General features: G+C 35.0%; 1 protein-coding gene across 1 annotated transcript; it reads left to right on the top strand.

Annotated features, from left to right (window-relative positions):
- The first annotated feature begins 567 nt into the window (after positions 1 to 567).
- On the top strand, positions 568 to 9,861 carry LOC142517981 (kinesin-like protein KIN-UB). The gene is made up of 19 exons (XM_075620538.1): positions 568 to 752; positions 1,681 to 1,775; positions 1,885 to 2,007; positions 2,425 to 2,610; positions 2,731 to 2,952; positions 3,105 to 3,255; positions 4,235 to 4,384; positions 4,656 to 4,744; positions 4,897 to 5,100; positions 5,643 to 5,741; positions 6,445 to 6,579; positions 7,004 to 7,135; positions 7,462 to 7,597; positions 7,683 to 7,775; positions 7,961 to 8,086; positions 8,256 to 8,381; positions 8,681 to 8,824; positions 9,327 to 9,455; positions 9,538 to 9,861. The coding sequence occupies exons 1-19, from the start codon at positions 614 to 616 to the stop codon at positions 9,696 to 9,698; spliced, it is 2,640 nt and encodes an 879-aa protein (XP_075476653.1). The 5' UTR covers positions 568 to 613; the 3' UTR covers positions 9,699 to 9,861.
- Positions 9,862 to 17,400: the final 7,539 nt, after the last annotated feature.

Below are 17,400 nucleotides of genomic sequence, written 5' to 3'. Positions count from 1 at the left end.
ATCAATAAATTTATGGAATCTAATTAATTGGGACACATGAATATAGAAGAATTCTAAAATTAAAATGTAAGGCCCAAAACAGACATATTCTCTGGGCCATCAACATTAAAGTGCAGCTGGGCCCAGCCCACCAGAAAGACATGCCAAAATTCTCTCGCACTTCTTTTAAGGCAGTTCAAAGTTCCATCGTGGTAATAGTGGAAGCCCGTTTTCGTCAATTTAAATTCACTACCCCTAACAGAATGGCCTTTTGGTCCTTTCGGCTCAAGGGTCTGTTTGAGATATTATTATTTTTCCCCTAAAATCTTTTGGGGATGGCTACGAGTAATACAGCCTGTAGGTCAGCGTGATATTCTAGCAACCAAACAATCCCTTGTTCTGGACTGTCAGTGTCGCATGATGTAACAACGACTTTCCGACCCCACTCTGCGTAGCAATTTTCCCTGTTTCTTCCAGTTTGAATTTTATTTAAAAAAGCATTGAAGTCAAAGTACCAAAAGCTCCCCGTCTTCTTACTAAATGCCCATCGTCACCCTTCCTGCCTTTATCTTCAATATATTTCTTTTTTATTCTATCAATTTTAACAGAGAGAAGAAGCAAACAATACGCGCACATGGCTACAGGCGGAGGTCACAGAAATGGTGCACACAAAGCGCCAAATCTTCGTAACTCGTCTTCTTTCAAATCGAAGCTTCCGCCGTCAAATGTACGCCGCAGCAGCCCTGCGACTCTCGGTGGCGGCGCCCCTTCCGGTGAGTTGCGTGGAGTTGGTTCATTTAAGCATGTCTGGAGATTGCTCGATCTGATGGTTTTGGTAGAAGGTGTAATAATTCCGGTGTTTGATTTATTGTACGAGCAATGTGGGTCAAAATGTAGTTTGACTTCATATTTTTTTTAATGTTCTGTGAATTAGTCAGCCAACTTAGAGCTCGTGTTGAAGTGTGTCTTGTGCTATTAAAGTTGTTGTGAATTTTACTCTTAAATGCTGCTGTTAAAATAGGATTCTCGGGTTGATGGAGTGCTTGCTAGCGGATGAATATGTTTTGTACGAGTAGACACGCTTATGCCTCTATGCGTACTCGCTTATGTACGGGTTTGGGATGTCTAAAATCCGTCGGTTTGTTTTTGAAGTGGATTCAGGAGAAGCCGAATTACATTTTTGGAATGCATAATGGATGTTTGATTTATTTATGGCGTGAGAATGACTAATATGTAATCAATAATAAAACATTTTAGCCTAATTGGTATCCCGAGATTCATAATTTGAATTGTGCTGTATTGTGGAAATTAACAACTCAAATATGGCTTGAACTACAGTGATCAATTTGTGTTTTCTTCGAGAAATCTAAAAGATTCCATGCCACATTTCGTTGTTTGACTATGGTACATGTCAGTTGTTGATATGTATAACGAAAACTGATCGACGAGGTTGGTCTGGAGCAAGAACAATAAACTATGACCATATTTCTTGTTTGGTTACATATTTTGTGAGGCTTTCCTTGGAAAAAACACTCAGGGTTTCAGCTCAGTTGGTTAAGTCTTTCATTGATGTCAAATGAATCATATTGGTTAAGCTCTAATAACAGTAGAACTGGCTGCATCAAGTCATTCAAATTCAAATCTTTCTTACCCCTGTTAGAGGAAAGAGTCTATTTGATGCAATTTATTGAAAAATTTCAGGAAGAGTGCGGGTAGCCGTAAGATTGAGGCCTAAAAATGCTGAGGAATTGGAAGCTGATGCAGATTTTGCTGATTGCATAGAGTTGCAACCTGAGGTTCTCAAATTAATTAAATCTATTTGTTTAGATCTTTTACCTTGAGGGATAATATAACCTCATCTGTAAATATTTCCGTGTGATGCTATTTGTTTGCTTTTCGCCACAGCTTAAAAGATTGAAACTTAGGAAAAACAATTGGGATTCAGATACTTTTGAATTTGATGAGGTTTTCACTGAATTCGCATCACAGAAACGAGTCTACGAAGTTGTTGCTAAACCTGTTGTCGAGGTGAGTGGTATAAAGTCATTTTACTTTCTAAATTTGGACATTTATTCTCTGAAAATGTGTAGTATCGCTAGATTTTGTGGCTGCAAAATTATGTTAATTTATGTGTTTAGTAATTAAATCAGAAACTTTAGCTGTTATGATTAAATAAAAAACTTATACATGAATACGATTAAATTTATACTTTAGATTTTATGATTTAATTAATCATAACAATCTTTATTCTGTCAGTTAAATAAATGATATTTATTCCTTCAAAGTTCAAATGGAAAAACACACAAATTTAAGTTTATTACTTATGTTTTACCTCAAAATAAATTTATGTGCAAGTGGAGCCACATGCAGAAGTAACAAGTAGTATAATATTATAAAGCTCACACTTGATTATCTGTTTTGCTTATTTATTCCCCTGTTTTCCAGAGCGTTTTGGATGGTTACAATGGGACTGTGATGGCTTATGGTCAGACTGGCACCGGTAAAACTTATACACTTGGACGACTGGGTGACGAAGATACCTCAGCTCGTGGTATAATGGTTCGATCTATGGAGGATTTATTGGCAAATATCTCTCCGGAGACTGATTCTATCTCAGTCTCATACTTGCAGGTTGCAAGCCATGCAGGATTAAGTGATAATATTGTGAAAGAAATTACATTTGTGTAGTATTTTACTAGAAAATATCTGGAATTTTAATGAATGATATTTAATAATTTCTGTTGTTTGTAGATTTATATGGAGACCATTCAGGATCTACTAAATCCAGCAAATGATAATATTTCTATTGTTGAGGACCAAAAAAGTGGGGATGTTTCTTTGCCTGGAGCAACTGTCATGGTGATCAGGGACCAGCTAAATTTTATGGAACTATTACGCTTGGGTGAAGACCATAGGTTTGCTGCCAATACTAAACTGAACACTGAATCTTCTCGTAGTCATGCCCTTCTCATGGTAAAAATGGAGATAATATAAAGTGCTTGTTGTTTTCTATTTGCTTTAACTAGTTTCTGTGTCCTGACACGCACGTAAAAATTCCTTTTTATGCTATTCTTATGAAACTGTTTATTAGTATCTGGTTCTACAACTAATGTTGCTTGGGACAGGTCCATGTGAAGAGATCTATATCGGACGGGGACAATGATTTTTCTCCGGAAAATCGCTCCAATTTGATTGGTAATTTGAGGCCACCAATGCTACGAAAAAGCAAACTAATTGTTGTGGATCTTGCTGGTTCTGAACGTATTCACAAATCAGGTCCTTTTGAAACTCCAGACCTACGTATTGAAGAAGAAATTTTCATTTTTATAAAGTGATGGCTTTGTGCAAACTGTATAAGTTGTTTTTATTCAATTGCCTTTTTATTGTGCAGGAATAGAAGTAAATAAATAACTCAGTAGTTTCTTTTAAATCTCTTGCCATAAATAAAAATAAAAGTAAAATAAAAGTGTGCTTTTGTGATCGATATGATCCTTGATTTCAATCCCTCAACTCTTGGTGCTCCTTAGAGACTCCTTACTTTTATTTGAACAAAAATAATTTGTGCTCTGAGATGCTTTATATCAATTCTCTGTAATTTGTCCTGAACCATTTAGCTGTGCGTCTATGTTCACATTTACTATTTTCTGTTAAGACTTTAGTTGCCAGTTTTTCTTTGATTGTTTTCCATTTTTCATTAATGAGAGGAGCAGAGACTGTTGGTGGGTGAACTGGAAACAGAAAAGGAGTTGGACATATTTGAAATTCAATTACGGATGCTTATTTGTGAGAGCTGTATCCCATGCATTTATCTTTCAGTATCTAAGACCTGGATTCTTTAGTGCTTAAAAGTGAGAAATTAGCTGCGGGATGAATCTTTAATTTTGTTTTAATTCTAAGGAGAATAAATTATGTTGTTGAATTAGTTAATCAATTCTTCTTATTCACTCAAGTTCATTGAGATGCTGTGTTCAGTTAATAGGAAAATACCTTTTTAGTTTCTAACCTACTCGGTTGATCTATGTCTAGATTGTAGCCATTACTAAAACAGACTCCAAAGTTGCTTTTTTATTTACGATCAAACACTGATAAACTTATTTGATTTATGATTCAAAGTGGGCTGTTTAGAGCCTCACTATACCCTCGATTAGAGTTTTACTGGAGCATTCTTATTTTGACAGTTTAGATTAATTAATCTTGTTTGCTTTAAGTGGCTTACAATTTGTATTATCTCAGAGAATTTTAAATTTTTCTGAAGGAAGCGAGGGACATATGTTGGAAGAAGCGAAATCTATAAATCTTTCACTCAGTGCTTTAGGGAAATGTATAAATGCCCTGGCAGAAAATAGTTCTCATGTCCCAGTTCGGGATTCAAAACTTACGAGGCTGCTTAAAGATTCATTTGGAGGTGAGATTTTCTTTCTGTGTTAATTTTCTAGCTTCTGTCTGATGCTTTATTTCAAAAAAATTCTGTCTAACCTATAATTTAATTAGTTTGTTAATTCTAAAACTTTTACCCAGGTTTCCTTTAGTCAGCACAGTTTTCAAGAATTGATGCTTGATACTTTTATGTTACAAATAAGGGTTTTATTGGTTTATTATAGAATACAAAGATCACATTTGTTGGTTTATGATGTCGAAGCCATGTGCAACTTAATTGCATTTCTGTTATGCTGCAGGCACATCAAGAACTTCATTAATTGTCACAGTCGGCCCATCTCCACGTCATCGAGGAGAAACTTCAAGCACCATATTATTTGGACAAAGGGTGAGTTGTAAATATCAGAATTTTATATTTGAGGCCCTAAGAACTGAGTACAGAGTCAATTCTCGCTTCTAATTTGTTATTTAGGACGAAATTGTTTCTTTGCTGTATAAGTTTGGGTCCATATTGTTTGTTAAATTTGATTTTATTTGCAGGCAATGAAGGTGGAAAATATGCTGAAAATCAAGGAAGAATTCGACTACAAGAGTTTGTCCAAAAGACTAGAGATGGAAATTGATAAACTCATTGCTGAAAATGAAAGACAACAAAAAGTTTATGAAAATGAAACCGAGAGAATCAGGTTAGAAGCACAGAAACGTGTTGCGGAGGTGGAAAGGAATTATGCGGAAGTTCTAGAGGTATTTGTGCGTGCAAATTCCTCTCAGCATCTGTAATGGAGTATATTGTCTTCTTAATTGCAAAACCATGGGTCAACTTTTCAGTAAGAGTTGCTAGAAAAAAAATTTGAAACTGTTGCTGTCATATCACTGTTATAACCTTATAAGTTTATAGCACAATCTTAGAAAATCGAAGATACATTAGGTATAATTTGGTACTATAAACCTTTGTACATGGTTAAATAAGAGATTGTTTCCTTTGCTTCACAATTTGGCAATTACTAAGTTGTTCCACCGTTGGTCTAATATCTCATGATACTGTTGTCTGGCCAACACTACGTGGCAACAATATTTGGAGACAAATGAGGTGCTAGAAAATCTGTGCACAAAGTCGATTAAAATGTGGGGGATAAGATGAGGTTTGAAATTTGAATAAAAATGTTACATGCTTGTAAATGTTTGATTCAAATTGTATTCACTTTATTGTTTCCTATCCAAAAAAATAAATTATATTCGCTTTTATTTCCCAGTTCCTGATTGATCCTTTTTTGCTGGCATATTAGGAGGAGAAAATGAAATGCCAGATGCATTATATGGAGTCAATTAAAATGCTTGAGGAAAAGTGGGCTGTCAATCAACAAAAGCAAAGCATCAATGGAGAGGTAGTAGCTTTCTCGTTCTCTTCAATTATAAACAGCTAGATAAATTTGTATGGAGGAGTTTTCTTATTCAAAAGATGGGTAAAAGGAAAGGGGAAGTCACAGGGAGAAGACAATCGCCTTTGCATTTGTGCCTTGTCTGTGCAATGAAAAATGTCTATCTTCAGCATCTTTTATGTGAAATGGGAACACAATGAAATGAAAAAAAGAGATTCAAGTTGGAAGTTAATGCCATAATGCTCCAGGGTTGAGATCTTTTAGGTAGTTGAAAGTGTTTTTTAATTAAGATTTTTGGTCAGATAGTAAATTTAATCAGCTCTTATGGAATGTAATGAAAAATTCTTTAAAAATAGATCAATTTTGCAGCCAGGTGCAAAGCATGTAGACAAAGTATTAACCCATTTTTGGTAGATGAATTAAAACTATAAGAGGCTCAATATCAATTGCTTTTGAGAGGTGGTCCGGGGTTGTGGACTGGGCACAAGAAATAAAAGGGTTATCTTGAGTTGGAAGTAGTTAATGGAATAGTATTTTTTCCTGTATCAATTCTACATGTAGGTGCACCTGAAATTCAGTGTAGATCCTTTTCAATTCATTTTTTGTCACTTGAAACCGTCGAATTATTAGAAGAAAAATGTGAAAACGAGCTACTCTTTGAAACTTTTCGCCTCGTATTGCTAAGGAAATTGAAAATTGCTTTTTGCAGAATCACACAGGTGCTAGTAACGAAGAAGTTGCTGAGCTAAAATCCTTGCTGCAAAATGCAAATCGGCTCCTTAAGACAGCTGAAGAGGAAATTCAGAATTTAAAAAATCAACTACTGAAATTTTCTAAGGTGGAGGTAATGGTCTGAGCTAAAAATTGACTTTTAGGGACTCTGGTACAAGTTTTTCATTGGATCATGGATTAAAGCTTCAAATTCAAAGTAGGTTTTGAGTAATGAGAGAATATTAAGTTCTCCAAAAGCGCTTTGAAAATGTCCCTGATATCTTGAAACCTTGGTTATAATCTTGCAAATTTTAATAAAGAAGTGAAAAGTGCGAAAGCAAGGAAACAAGTTAGACTGCACTTTTCTCTTAGTGAAAACCGTGGAAACAGAGTTGATTTTTTTTTCGGGAACGTTTAAAAATTAACTGCACTTAAATTTCATTTCCATTTGCTCAAAATACGAGAACTACAGCTATTGAGATGGATATTTTCTGAAATTTTAATTCTGGACTCAGATCTATATTTGAATTGTACGTATGACACATTTATATTTGCAGTTGATGGGAAACACAGATGCTTCGAGTTTTCAGCAAGTACTGGAAGGGGAGTACCGTAAGAAAAAGAAATTGGAAGAAGAAGTGAGACTTTTACGAAGTCAATCGGCACAGATGACCATCGAGGCTAATCAGGTATGTTTTTTGTTGCCTATATTCTTTTCATTTGAATGGTAGTTATATAAATTTTTTAAAATCACATTTGTCCTCTTTTTGCTATGTATCTCGAGTTATTTTGGCTTCTCAAATTTGATATTGCTATGATTGAGTATCCTACCTTGTTTTCTCTAATGAAACGAATGATAGGCACTTGACCAGATCAATCTACGGATGAATTTAATTGGCTGAACATATTATGTTTCACTAGAATGTAATCATTTGTAGAGTTTTCTCAGATGTTCCCAAGTTTAACACAGACGTTTCTATGATTTGATTTGTATTTGTTTGTGGTATATTTGTAGCCTAGAGGCTCTCTCAACAGAGGAAACTCTGCAAACCCTCTTCTTGGTTTAAATTCTCTTTCTCCACTTAATCATCTGCGTTCTAGAGATGGTAGTGATGGAGAAAGAGCATCAATTACAAACCTTCATGAACAAGGTACTTTCTTTGTGTTTTATTTTATTTTATTTCATTTCATTTCAATTTCTTTGAGACTTTACATTCCAAAATTTTAATCTGACAGTTGGATTGCAAAAGATATTGTCATTGCTTGAGTCGGACGATGCAAGTGTCCGGATTCATGCTGTCAAAGTAGTGGCCAATTTAGCTGCCGAAGGTGCTTCACTTTCCTCGCATTTCTTTGTATGACGTAACACATCAGTTGAACCACATATATTTTGCATTTCCCTATCCCTGTTAGATTTTGACATGCTTGGATAATTATGTGGTTGGTGTTCTGTGAACCTGATGTTTCACATGTTAGTGTGAGACACTTAAGCTTGTCATACGTGTAATTTACAGAAGCAAACCAAGAAAAGATAGTTGAAGCTGGTGGTCTCACTTCATTGTTGATGCTCCTTAGAAGCTATGAGGATGAAACTGTTCGTAGAATTGCTGCTGGTGCTATTGCTAACCTGGCTATGAATGGTAACTTCTTTCAGTTTGCTGTCTTTATATATCTAATTTGTTATTTTGTGAACAACATATATTTTTTAAATAGTAGATTGTCCTTCATGGTATCCTATTAATTAATCAGTGCCATGTTCTATTCTTCTCCAACCAATTGACATTCCCTTATGCTTGTTTGCTGTCTCAGAGGCTAATCAGGAACTCATAATGGCCCAAGCTGGAATCTCTTTGTTAGCTATGACAGCCACCGATGCTGAAGATTCACAGACCCTGAGAATGGTTGCTGGAGCCATAGCTAATTTATGCGGCAATGGTATATGATTATTTGCTTTTGCACTTGGCTCTCCTCCCTTGTGTCCCATCGATATGGATACCAGGCAACTGTTTTAACTTTAAAAAAAACAAGGGTATCCAGTTGTAGATAGCGCAAGAGATGTCCTTTAATTATCAGAAAAGCATTACCGACATTCTGCGAGTTGCCATTTAGAACCTCTCTTGGACGGGCTCTAGTTTCAAGTAGTTATGGGTTTAGTCCCGATCAAAATATTCGTTCTATTTTTTTAATTTAAAAAACTCTATTGGTAAGAAGTTTGCGTATCCCTGACTTTGCAGATAAACTACAAACGAAGCTGAGGTCCGAAGGTGGGATAAAGGCTCTATTAGCAATGGTCAGATGTGGGCATCCGGATGTACTCTCTCAAGTTGCCCGTGGTATTGCTAATTTTGCAAAATGTGAATCGAGAGCTTCTACACAGGGTAAGTACATGTTTATTGTTAAAACTACTTTTAAAATTTTTTATAAAATTTTTGTAAAAACACTTTTATAAATACGTTTGATAAGTATTTGTCACGAAATCATAGCCTCTAGAAAATAGGGTTATAACAATATGACATCTAGATCTTAAATGCGTGGACGTAAGAAAATATGCTGGCTCTGCCCGAGGAAGATTTTTTCAATAAGCATCAAGCACATGTCACACCACCATTACGTAGTTCAGGCCTTCTAGGACAAACAGAAACAACTCGTCCGGCACCATTTGAACATGGGTTTGGTTCTCCGCCTTGTTCTAAATCTACAGAGCTGGACAACTTAAGCGATAAAAATAAGAAAATAAATAAATAAAACTGGTGAGGAGGATGGTTGTTGATCCCACTGACCTGCGGTGACATGGCTTTTGTGTTAACATAAATTATGAATCTGTTGTATGATGGTGAACAATTATATGCAATTGTTTGAGATACACAACACCGATGTCAGGAACAAGAACCGGACGTTCTTTACTAATAGAGGATGGAGCATTGCCTTGGATTGTACAGAATGCAAACAATGAAGTGTCACTGATAAGACGCCACGTTGAACTGGCGCTGTGCCACTTGGCACAACACGGTAATAGTCTAACCAATGAGAAACCCAATTTTATGATCGCTCATTTTGATGGAAATACTGATTTTTTTTTACTACCCACCAGAGGTTAATGCAAAAGACATGATCAGTGGAGGAGCCCTTTGGGAGCTTGTTCGAATTTCACGCGACTGTTCTCGGGAGGACATTCGGGCTCTGGCTCGTCGAACTTTGGCATCAAGTTCCACGTTCCAATCTGAAATGCGCCGCTTACGAATCGAGGTGTAAATTCTAACTTCGTTTATTCACCGGCTTTTGCTTTTTCTAATTAGCTTCACCTGTATATTGATTCATCATTTTGGGACAACACTCAACTGACCATGTTTCTGTTGCTTCAGTATCAATTTTGTATTTAGTTTCATTGTAAATAACAAGAGTATGGTTAACGATAGCAATTCTTGTTATGTTATAATATGGTAACAGAATTTAATGTAGTCACCTTGAAGTTGTAGCTGAGGCGATTCAATATATTTGGAAGACAACTTATGCTTTATAAATCTGAAAAATTTTCATTTCAGTAGAGATACTCATTACTGTTCCCCAAATTTGATCATTCGAGACTTCTCGATTAAAAATCGACTTTAAATTCAAAGCGACATATGCAACCCAACGCGAATAAATTTGATAGACGACAAAAAAATATCGCGGTATAAGAATTTAAAATATTGACATACAAAAACTACCTGCAGGTTTGCCCTTTATTTGGTGGCCCTAGTATCATATTTTTCCTTCATTTCCTACACAAACAACCATATTCGGTGGCTTGGGATGATTTTGCAACTATTTAATCCATACCCTGAAAATTAATTTTGAACTAGATGAAAAAGTATTGCGTATTGCTTGAATCGTGAGATGAGATAACGAAGAATGTGGTAATAAATTGAAAGATAAAATAACATAATTACTGTTTTAGCTTCAATTATTGTAAAATTTGATTTAAATACGAGATGTTAAAAAGATATTGAATCTCATATTTCACACGCGAGATTATTGCAACAAAAAAAGAGAGAAGAAACAATAGAATATAGTTGTAAGTACTGATTATAATCTATCAAAAATTGTACGATCGACAACAAATAACACGGGAACACCTACAATTAAAGAACTGACTTGCTGGTTTGTGCCGCTACCCATACTCAATAAATTGGAAAAAATAGTTGAACTTTTATGCACTCGAATCTTTACAGCAATCTCATTAAGAACTTCGATTTTCATGCTACGATGTTATACACAGAAAAATGAGACTTGCTTGTTCAAATATTTTCCAAAATTTAAGGACACCATACGACTTAATTAGTAAATTGGAAATGAAATCACAGCACAATTGAATCAGAAGATTTAATTATGCGAATTGATGGTGTAATTTTCTCCTGAGTATCACGTGGATATGAAGAGTACTCTTTATTATCAAATTAAATGCTAAATAATTTGCATATTATGAAGCTTTTAAAGAAAGTCAAAAACTGAATAATGATACATAATTTAAATCGTCGAGGTCTCAAAAACTGGAATAATTAATACTCAATCTGTCTCATATATTTAGGCTTGTATGTGTTTTTACACAAATCAATAAAGTTATTTGAAAAGTAATTTTTTCAAAAAAATTTCTCACTTTACTCATTATTTAATTGTTGTTTTAGTGATTAAATGAACAAATTAGTAATTAAAAAAAGAAAATTAAATAGAGGTAGATTGATAAAAGAGTAGAGAAACGACACTATTCGATATGAAAACTGGACTATATATATTTGAGACGGACGAAAAAAAAGTTCAACTTAAATATATGAGATGGAGGGAGGAGACCAGTTGGGCTTAGAAGAGAGAAGGCTATATATATAATAGGAATGAAAACTACAATCTTGAAATAATTTCACATCAAAATTTCTCATTAATATAGATAACTATCCCTACTTGTATTAATTTGTTGAATCCAACTCTTGAGCTAGCTGATGCATCATAATGCATGTGAAAGGGAAAAATAAAGGCAAGACATGCAGTGCTAGATTAGACACAATATAGTCTTAATGCAGTGAACCATGCACATTCCTGAATCTAGACACCCTACCCATAGCTTGTAGGCCCTTCTAATTAAACACACACATAAATATACATACATACAAATCTGTATGTATTTTATAGGCAGAAAGTGACAGTGGGAATAACTTTTAATGTTACTCGAGATGTTTTTATATATTACGCATGCATATATAATGTATTACATGTAGAGGATTTAATCAACTTTTTTGTTGGGCTTTTCGATTCTGGCACATGTATACAAGCGTTTTGGATATACAGTAAAGAGAGATTTTGTGATGTGAGCCACGAAGAATTATTGGAACCAAACTCAACTTTGATGCTTTAGTTAGGAGAACTTCTTTTTAGTACTCTTATTGTTTGGGGTGAACGTAGAGAAAACAACAATCTGAAATATAGAATGGAAAAGGAAATGGTGCATGAAAACACTTGGGTTTCAGGCGTATTGAAAATATTTTTCTTTTAAGGTTTTATTTGTTCTCACTACTCAAAGTTTGCTAATGAGTTTTATAAGCAAATTACTCTTAAGATAAAACAAACTCTTCCAGACAATAATGTAACAATCATATAGAGTTGCAGAATATATATTTATAGATTTTGTAAAATTGCAATGGAGAGCCGTGTTTTTCATAAATTAATGTGTCCTAAATGAAATAATGCATCTATTCATAAGATATTTTTCGGTAAATAGTTATGGTTGAAAAAATTCAACCAAGAGACAATGATTCAAGAAGGTTCAAAACGCTGGTTTGGTTACTGCCTAAAAACTTCAGCAGAAGCGTAGCGTTGAGGCACCCAAAACAGGTGTCCCAGCACTACTGTTTCTGTTCTCCAGCCCATGCTTCAGTGCTTCAGCTCGTATTAAAATCCTCCACTAGATTTTAATACTTTTCCGTATCAATTATAATATACTCACACATACAAGAAAGTATATTTCGATTTTAACCTTCAATTAGTGAAAAATTTCAAAGTATTTGCAAGATGATAGTAACATTTTGCTTTGAAATTCGTCACTTGAGCAAATACCAGAAATACACCAAATATGAACTATCCCAAATTTTTAATATGTTCAACACTTTGCACTATTATGGCTTGTGCTCGATCTTTGGATTCATGAACATTTACAAGACTAAATCTCGGTCTTGTTAGAAACGACACCATTTTTTTATTCAGTAGGTGAAGTTTCAAATTATGTCTCTAGCTATTGGAGACTTGAAGTTCTTAAGGTATAATTTAGTGCATGGGATAAGAGAGGAATTGATAAATAATCCTCCTTATCCATCGTTTGATACCTTTTTAGAAATCCCATGATAATATCATGAGCCCGTGATAAATAATTTTATATAGGGATAAAATATCTCTTTTATGAGATGTGATAATTTTAATCTAATGAAAAAAACACCACAAATGACTTAATTGCCCTCAATATATAAAAATCCTAAACTCTATTGTTCTCTCATTTCACTTGTAGGTAGAAATTAAAATCAAATAAATATTTTTATTTATTTTTATATATTATATAATATGATAATTATATAAATGATTTGTATAAATCTCAATAAAATTATTAGTATCACTCGATTAATCTTAAAAATTTATATTTGACTTGACTCACAAAATTAAGGGCTCAATTATCATATTATATAATATATAAAATTATGTAAAAAAAAATCATGCAAGCACTATCGGTGCATGAACAGATAAGAAATATGAACTCAAGCAACAACTTTGAAATTATAAATTTATCATGATAAGGTTAATTTTGTCATTACAATCTAATATATAAATTTAATCACTCTTATTAAAATCATACCAAACATTAAATACAATATCCTACATCTTATTTATCATTAACTTATCATTATATTATATATCACATGTTTATCTTATCATGTGTACCAAACTATGCCTAAAAGTACTATATAATCAACCTCAACCATATAGCCATTTACACCAAGCATCCTAGAAGGGATAATAACTATCTGGATGTCAAATTGATCATATAACAGTGACTTGTTTTTACTCATTTAACTATAGAATAACAGTATAACTATTACATAGTTGGGTTACCATCACCGGTTATTCTTTCAAAATGTTTCCGTCTCACTCAACTAGATGTTTCCTTGACTATGTCTCTTCAAAGACGTTTTCTCAAGGGATCTGCTATATTCTTATTGGCCCTAACATAAACCACATTGATAACACCGTCTGTTATCAATTTTTTCACATATTCATGTCTCAAACTAGTGCTATAAACTTATTTTTCATAGTTGAGTTAGTTATACATGTTTGTTTCTTGGAATCCAAAGACACGTCACTTCCTCCAATTGTAAAATCCAACTTGTTATGGATTTATTTTCTCCGACATTGGTTCTCAACTGGCATCCGAGTATCCTTCTAGTACTACATGATAATTATTAAAAGACAAAATCATATTCATGGTTCTTTTAAGATAGCCAAGTATTCTCTAAATTGCATTCCAATGTTCACACTTGAGTTACTCTTGAATCTTGATATTTTGCACACTGTAAATGCTACGTCTGTGTAATGCCCGAGACTTAATTACTGGAATCAGACGTTGATTAATTGACAGAATTGAGATTAGAGAAATGTAATGCCCGAGATTTTGATTCTGTTAATATGAGATTATTGATTAAGAATTGAGGTGATTATAGCCGGGCCATTTCGAGACCAGATTGGGCAAAGCATATGAATGGTACAAGTTTTGGACAGAACTAGTGGCGCCCGAGCGGTAGAAAGTAACCGCCTGAGCGCCAATGTTCAACAAAGTGTGCTTCGGACAGAAGATGTGGCGCCCAGGCGGTAGTTTTTGACCGCCCGAGCGCCAATGGGTATTGTGGAGGACAGAACCTCCTGCGCCCGGGCGGTAAGTTTTAACCGCCCGAGCGCCGAGCAAGTGCCCGAGCGCGAGACGCGTTGCGTGAAGAATGTGCCATTTGCCTTCTTGCATGTTAGTGTATGTATATATATATATATATGTATATATATATATATATTATATATATATAAATCCTTACGCCTTTTGTGAGAAATCCGTCCGTCCGATTTTGAATCCGACTTCGGTATTGAGTTCCTATCGACGTAGGCTACAACTGGACGTAAGTTTTGCTACGTTTTAATATGTTCTGAATTATGGTATTGTCAGAATCTGATATGATTCATATATGATGTTCTTGACATGTTAGACATCGTATAATCGAAACCGGACTGAAGAATAGATACCATATGGAATTGTTATGATTTTCAGAGTTGAGTTGATTGAGATTGGATATCATAATTGAATTGTTATCGATTATGAGGTGTTAGAATTGATATCTGACTGATATGGTAGTGCTGGATATATTGAAATGATGACATCATATTGTTGAAACAGAATTTGATTGAATTCTTATTATATCCAGTATTGATTGAGTGGTGTATTGATACCGTACCCTCAATATTGTTATTGTCAGATTGAGTATTGACATGCTTTGAGTTCGAGACTTCGACAGAGTCAGAGTATCAGAAAGAAAGGTATAGATTAATGTTGAGTTGGGATTGCACAACTCGAGTGAGGTTTGACTCGAGTCTCACTAAATCACATACTTAGTTTATTGCATTGATATTTGTAATTGATGAGATCGATATTTGTAGTCTATTGATTTATAGTCACTGCATGTATTGACTACTGATTGTTTAGTCATTGGCTGATTCGCCTAGTCACCGGCTGATTCGTCTGGTTATTGGCTGATTCGTCTAGTTATCGACTGATTCGTCTAAACTTTGGCTGATTCGCTTAATTACTGGCTGATTCGTCTAGTTATTGGCTGATTCGCTTAATTCTTGACTGATTCGTCAATTCTGCGGCTTGTTTCGTCCAGACACTGGATATATGAATTATATCGATGCCGTTTAGGGTTGATTCATTCCTATCGACTGAGATTCGATATAATTATCAATATCCAGACATTGGGATCCCTAGGTTAGAGTTGAGTCGAGTCTGAGACGACGCGTTGTTTGAGTGATTCTGTGATGACATGTTGATTTACAATGTTTATATCATTCATGTTGGTTGAGTTGCTACATGTTAATGATATCTTATTTATGTGTTTATATATGTTTTTATATGATTGCATGTTTACATTGTTTATACTGGGATTTATTCTCACCGGAGTTATCCGGCTGTTGTCTTGTTTTGTATGTGTGCATGACAACAGGTGGGACAGGTTCAGGGTTGAGAAGATGAAGAGAGATCGTGATTAGACTGGAGGCTCCGGACTTGGATTAGAGATAGGGTTAGACACTTGATATTAGCTGTTAAACCTTAGTTGAATAAATGTATGTGGTACAGGATTCGTACTTTTATACTGAAATGTATATATGTTTTATGTCACTACGTTCCGCATTTTAAAAAAATTTTAGACCCTGTATTACTAATTGATTAATTAGTCCCAATGATGATTAAGAACTTGATTAGCGTCCGGGTCCCCACAGTCTGTGTAAGACCCGGCGAAATATATTAGTTATAACGACCATGAGCTATCCCGATCTTGAGCTCCCTATGACGTCTTGTCTCATCTTGGGTTTCCTCTGGGGCCTTTTCCCTCACGGGCTTTCCCATGCGTCATTACTCATAGAACTTCTCCAGCCTAGACACTGGAGCTTTTATCTTCCCAGGATTCTTAAATGTCACGTCCCGCGACAGGGGTTAGTCGACATCGGCGTTGTTCATCAATCACACAATCGAAAAACAACCAGCCTTGTAGTACAGTATAAACCGAAACCAGTTTATTTCATAAATCTCAAAAATTACCAATGTCTTTACAACTGAAATAAATAATTCGGAAACGTCTGCAAGAAACAGAAACTACGAAAAATTCGAAATAATAAAACATGGCTACTAATAAATCTCGTGAATCACCATCCCCAAAATTGTTCGGGCTCCTCATCCTCAACCTGTTCTTCGGATAATTCTGGGGAGGGGAGAGTAAGGGGTGAGTATCTTGGGAAATAATCAGCAAGTGGGGGCGTATCGAGCACAACATAAAAAAATATTTACTCCATTTTCGAAAAAAAAAACAATACATAAATACATCATACTTTTCGTAACATAACATCATATTCATAACATAACAGTACTGCGATTTTTCCACCTTCTACAGTTTACTGATATCAGTCTCTAAGTTTTAATCCTCTAAAGGGGCGAGGCTGTAAAACGGTTCTATCCCACCGTGAAGGGCCATATGTTGGAATTTCATCCATTTTCAAGGAATCATCACAGTGTCAACACATAAACGTACCAAAATTTAAAAACGTAGAGACAGAACGGCGGTGCTCGATCGAATTTTAAAAAAACGAACACATGCATAAACCGAAAATTTAACCACTTAAAACAGCTCACTTACCTTAGATCTTGCTAAAAAAACGTGAAAGAAAGGGGGTTTCTTGCACTGGAATTTTTGAAATTCCTACTTCGGTGGCTGGACTGCAACAGCGCTTCGCTACTCGGCACACTAAGAGAGCAAGCTCTCGAAAATCCTAGGGAGACTAGGGAGAAAGAAACTCGAAAATATGCTGAGTTTTGAGGTGTGATTTTCGAGTTCCAAGGCCCTCCTATTTATAGGGGTTGGCTGCTATCTCGATCGTGTATTATCCGCGCGTTTGAACTTGAATCAAATCTTCATCTAGAATCGTGATCTATCTGTGATCTCTGTGATCTTGGGTGATATCCGAAATCTAAATCTTAATCTAAAGAATATTTCGAAAATTATACACTAAAATATCAATAAATTCGAAATTTAGGGGATCACATTATCCTTTGGTTGATTTTTATCCCGGTATCTCAATATTATCTCAAATCTTAGATCTTTATCTGCTCACAAGTTCGAGAATATAT

Source organism: Primulina tabacum, chromosome 11 (assembly GCF_025594145.1).
Source record: "Primulina tabacum isolate GXHZ01 chromosome 11, ASM2559414v2, whole genome shotgun sequence".
Lineage (NCBI taxonomy): Eukaryota > Viridiplantae > Streptophyta > Magnoliopsida > Lamiales > Gesneriaceae > Primulina > Primulina tabacum.
This window is presented reverse-complemented; position numbering and strand designations above follow the sequence as displayed.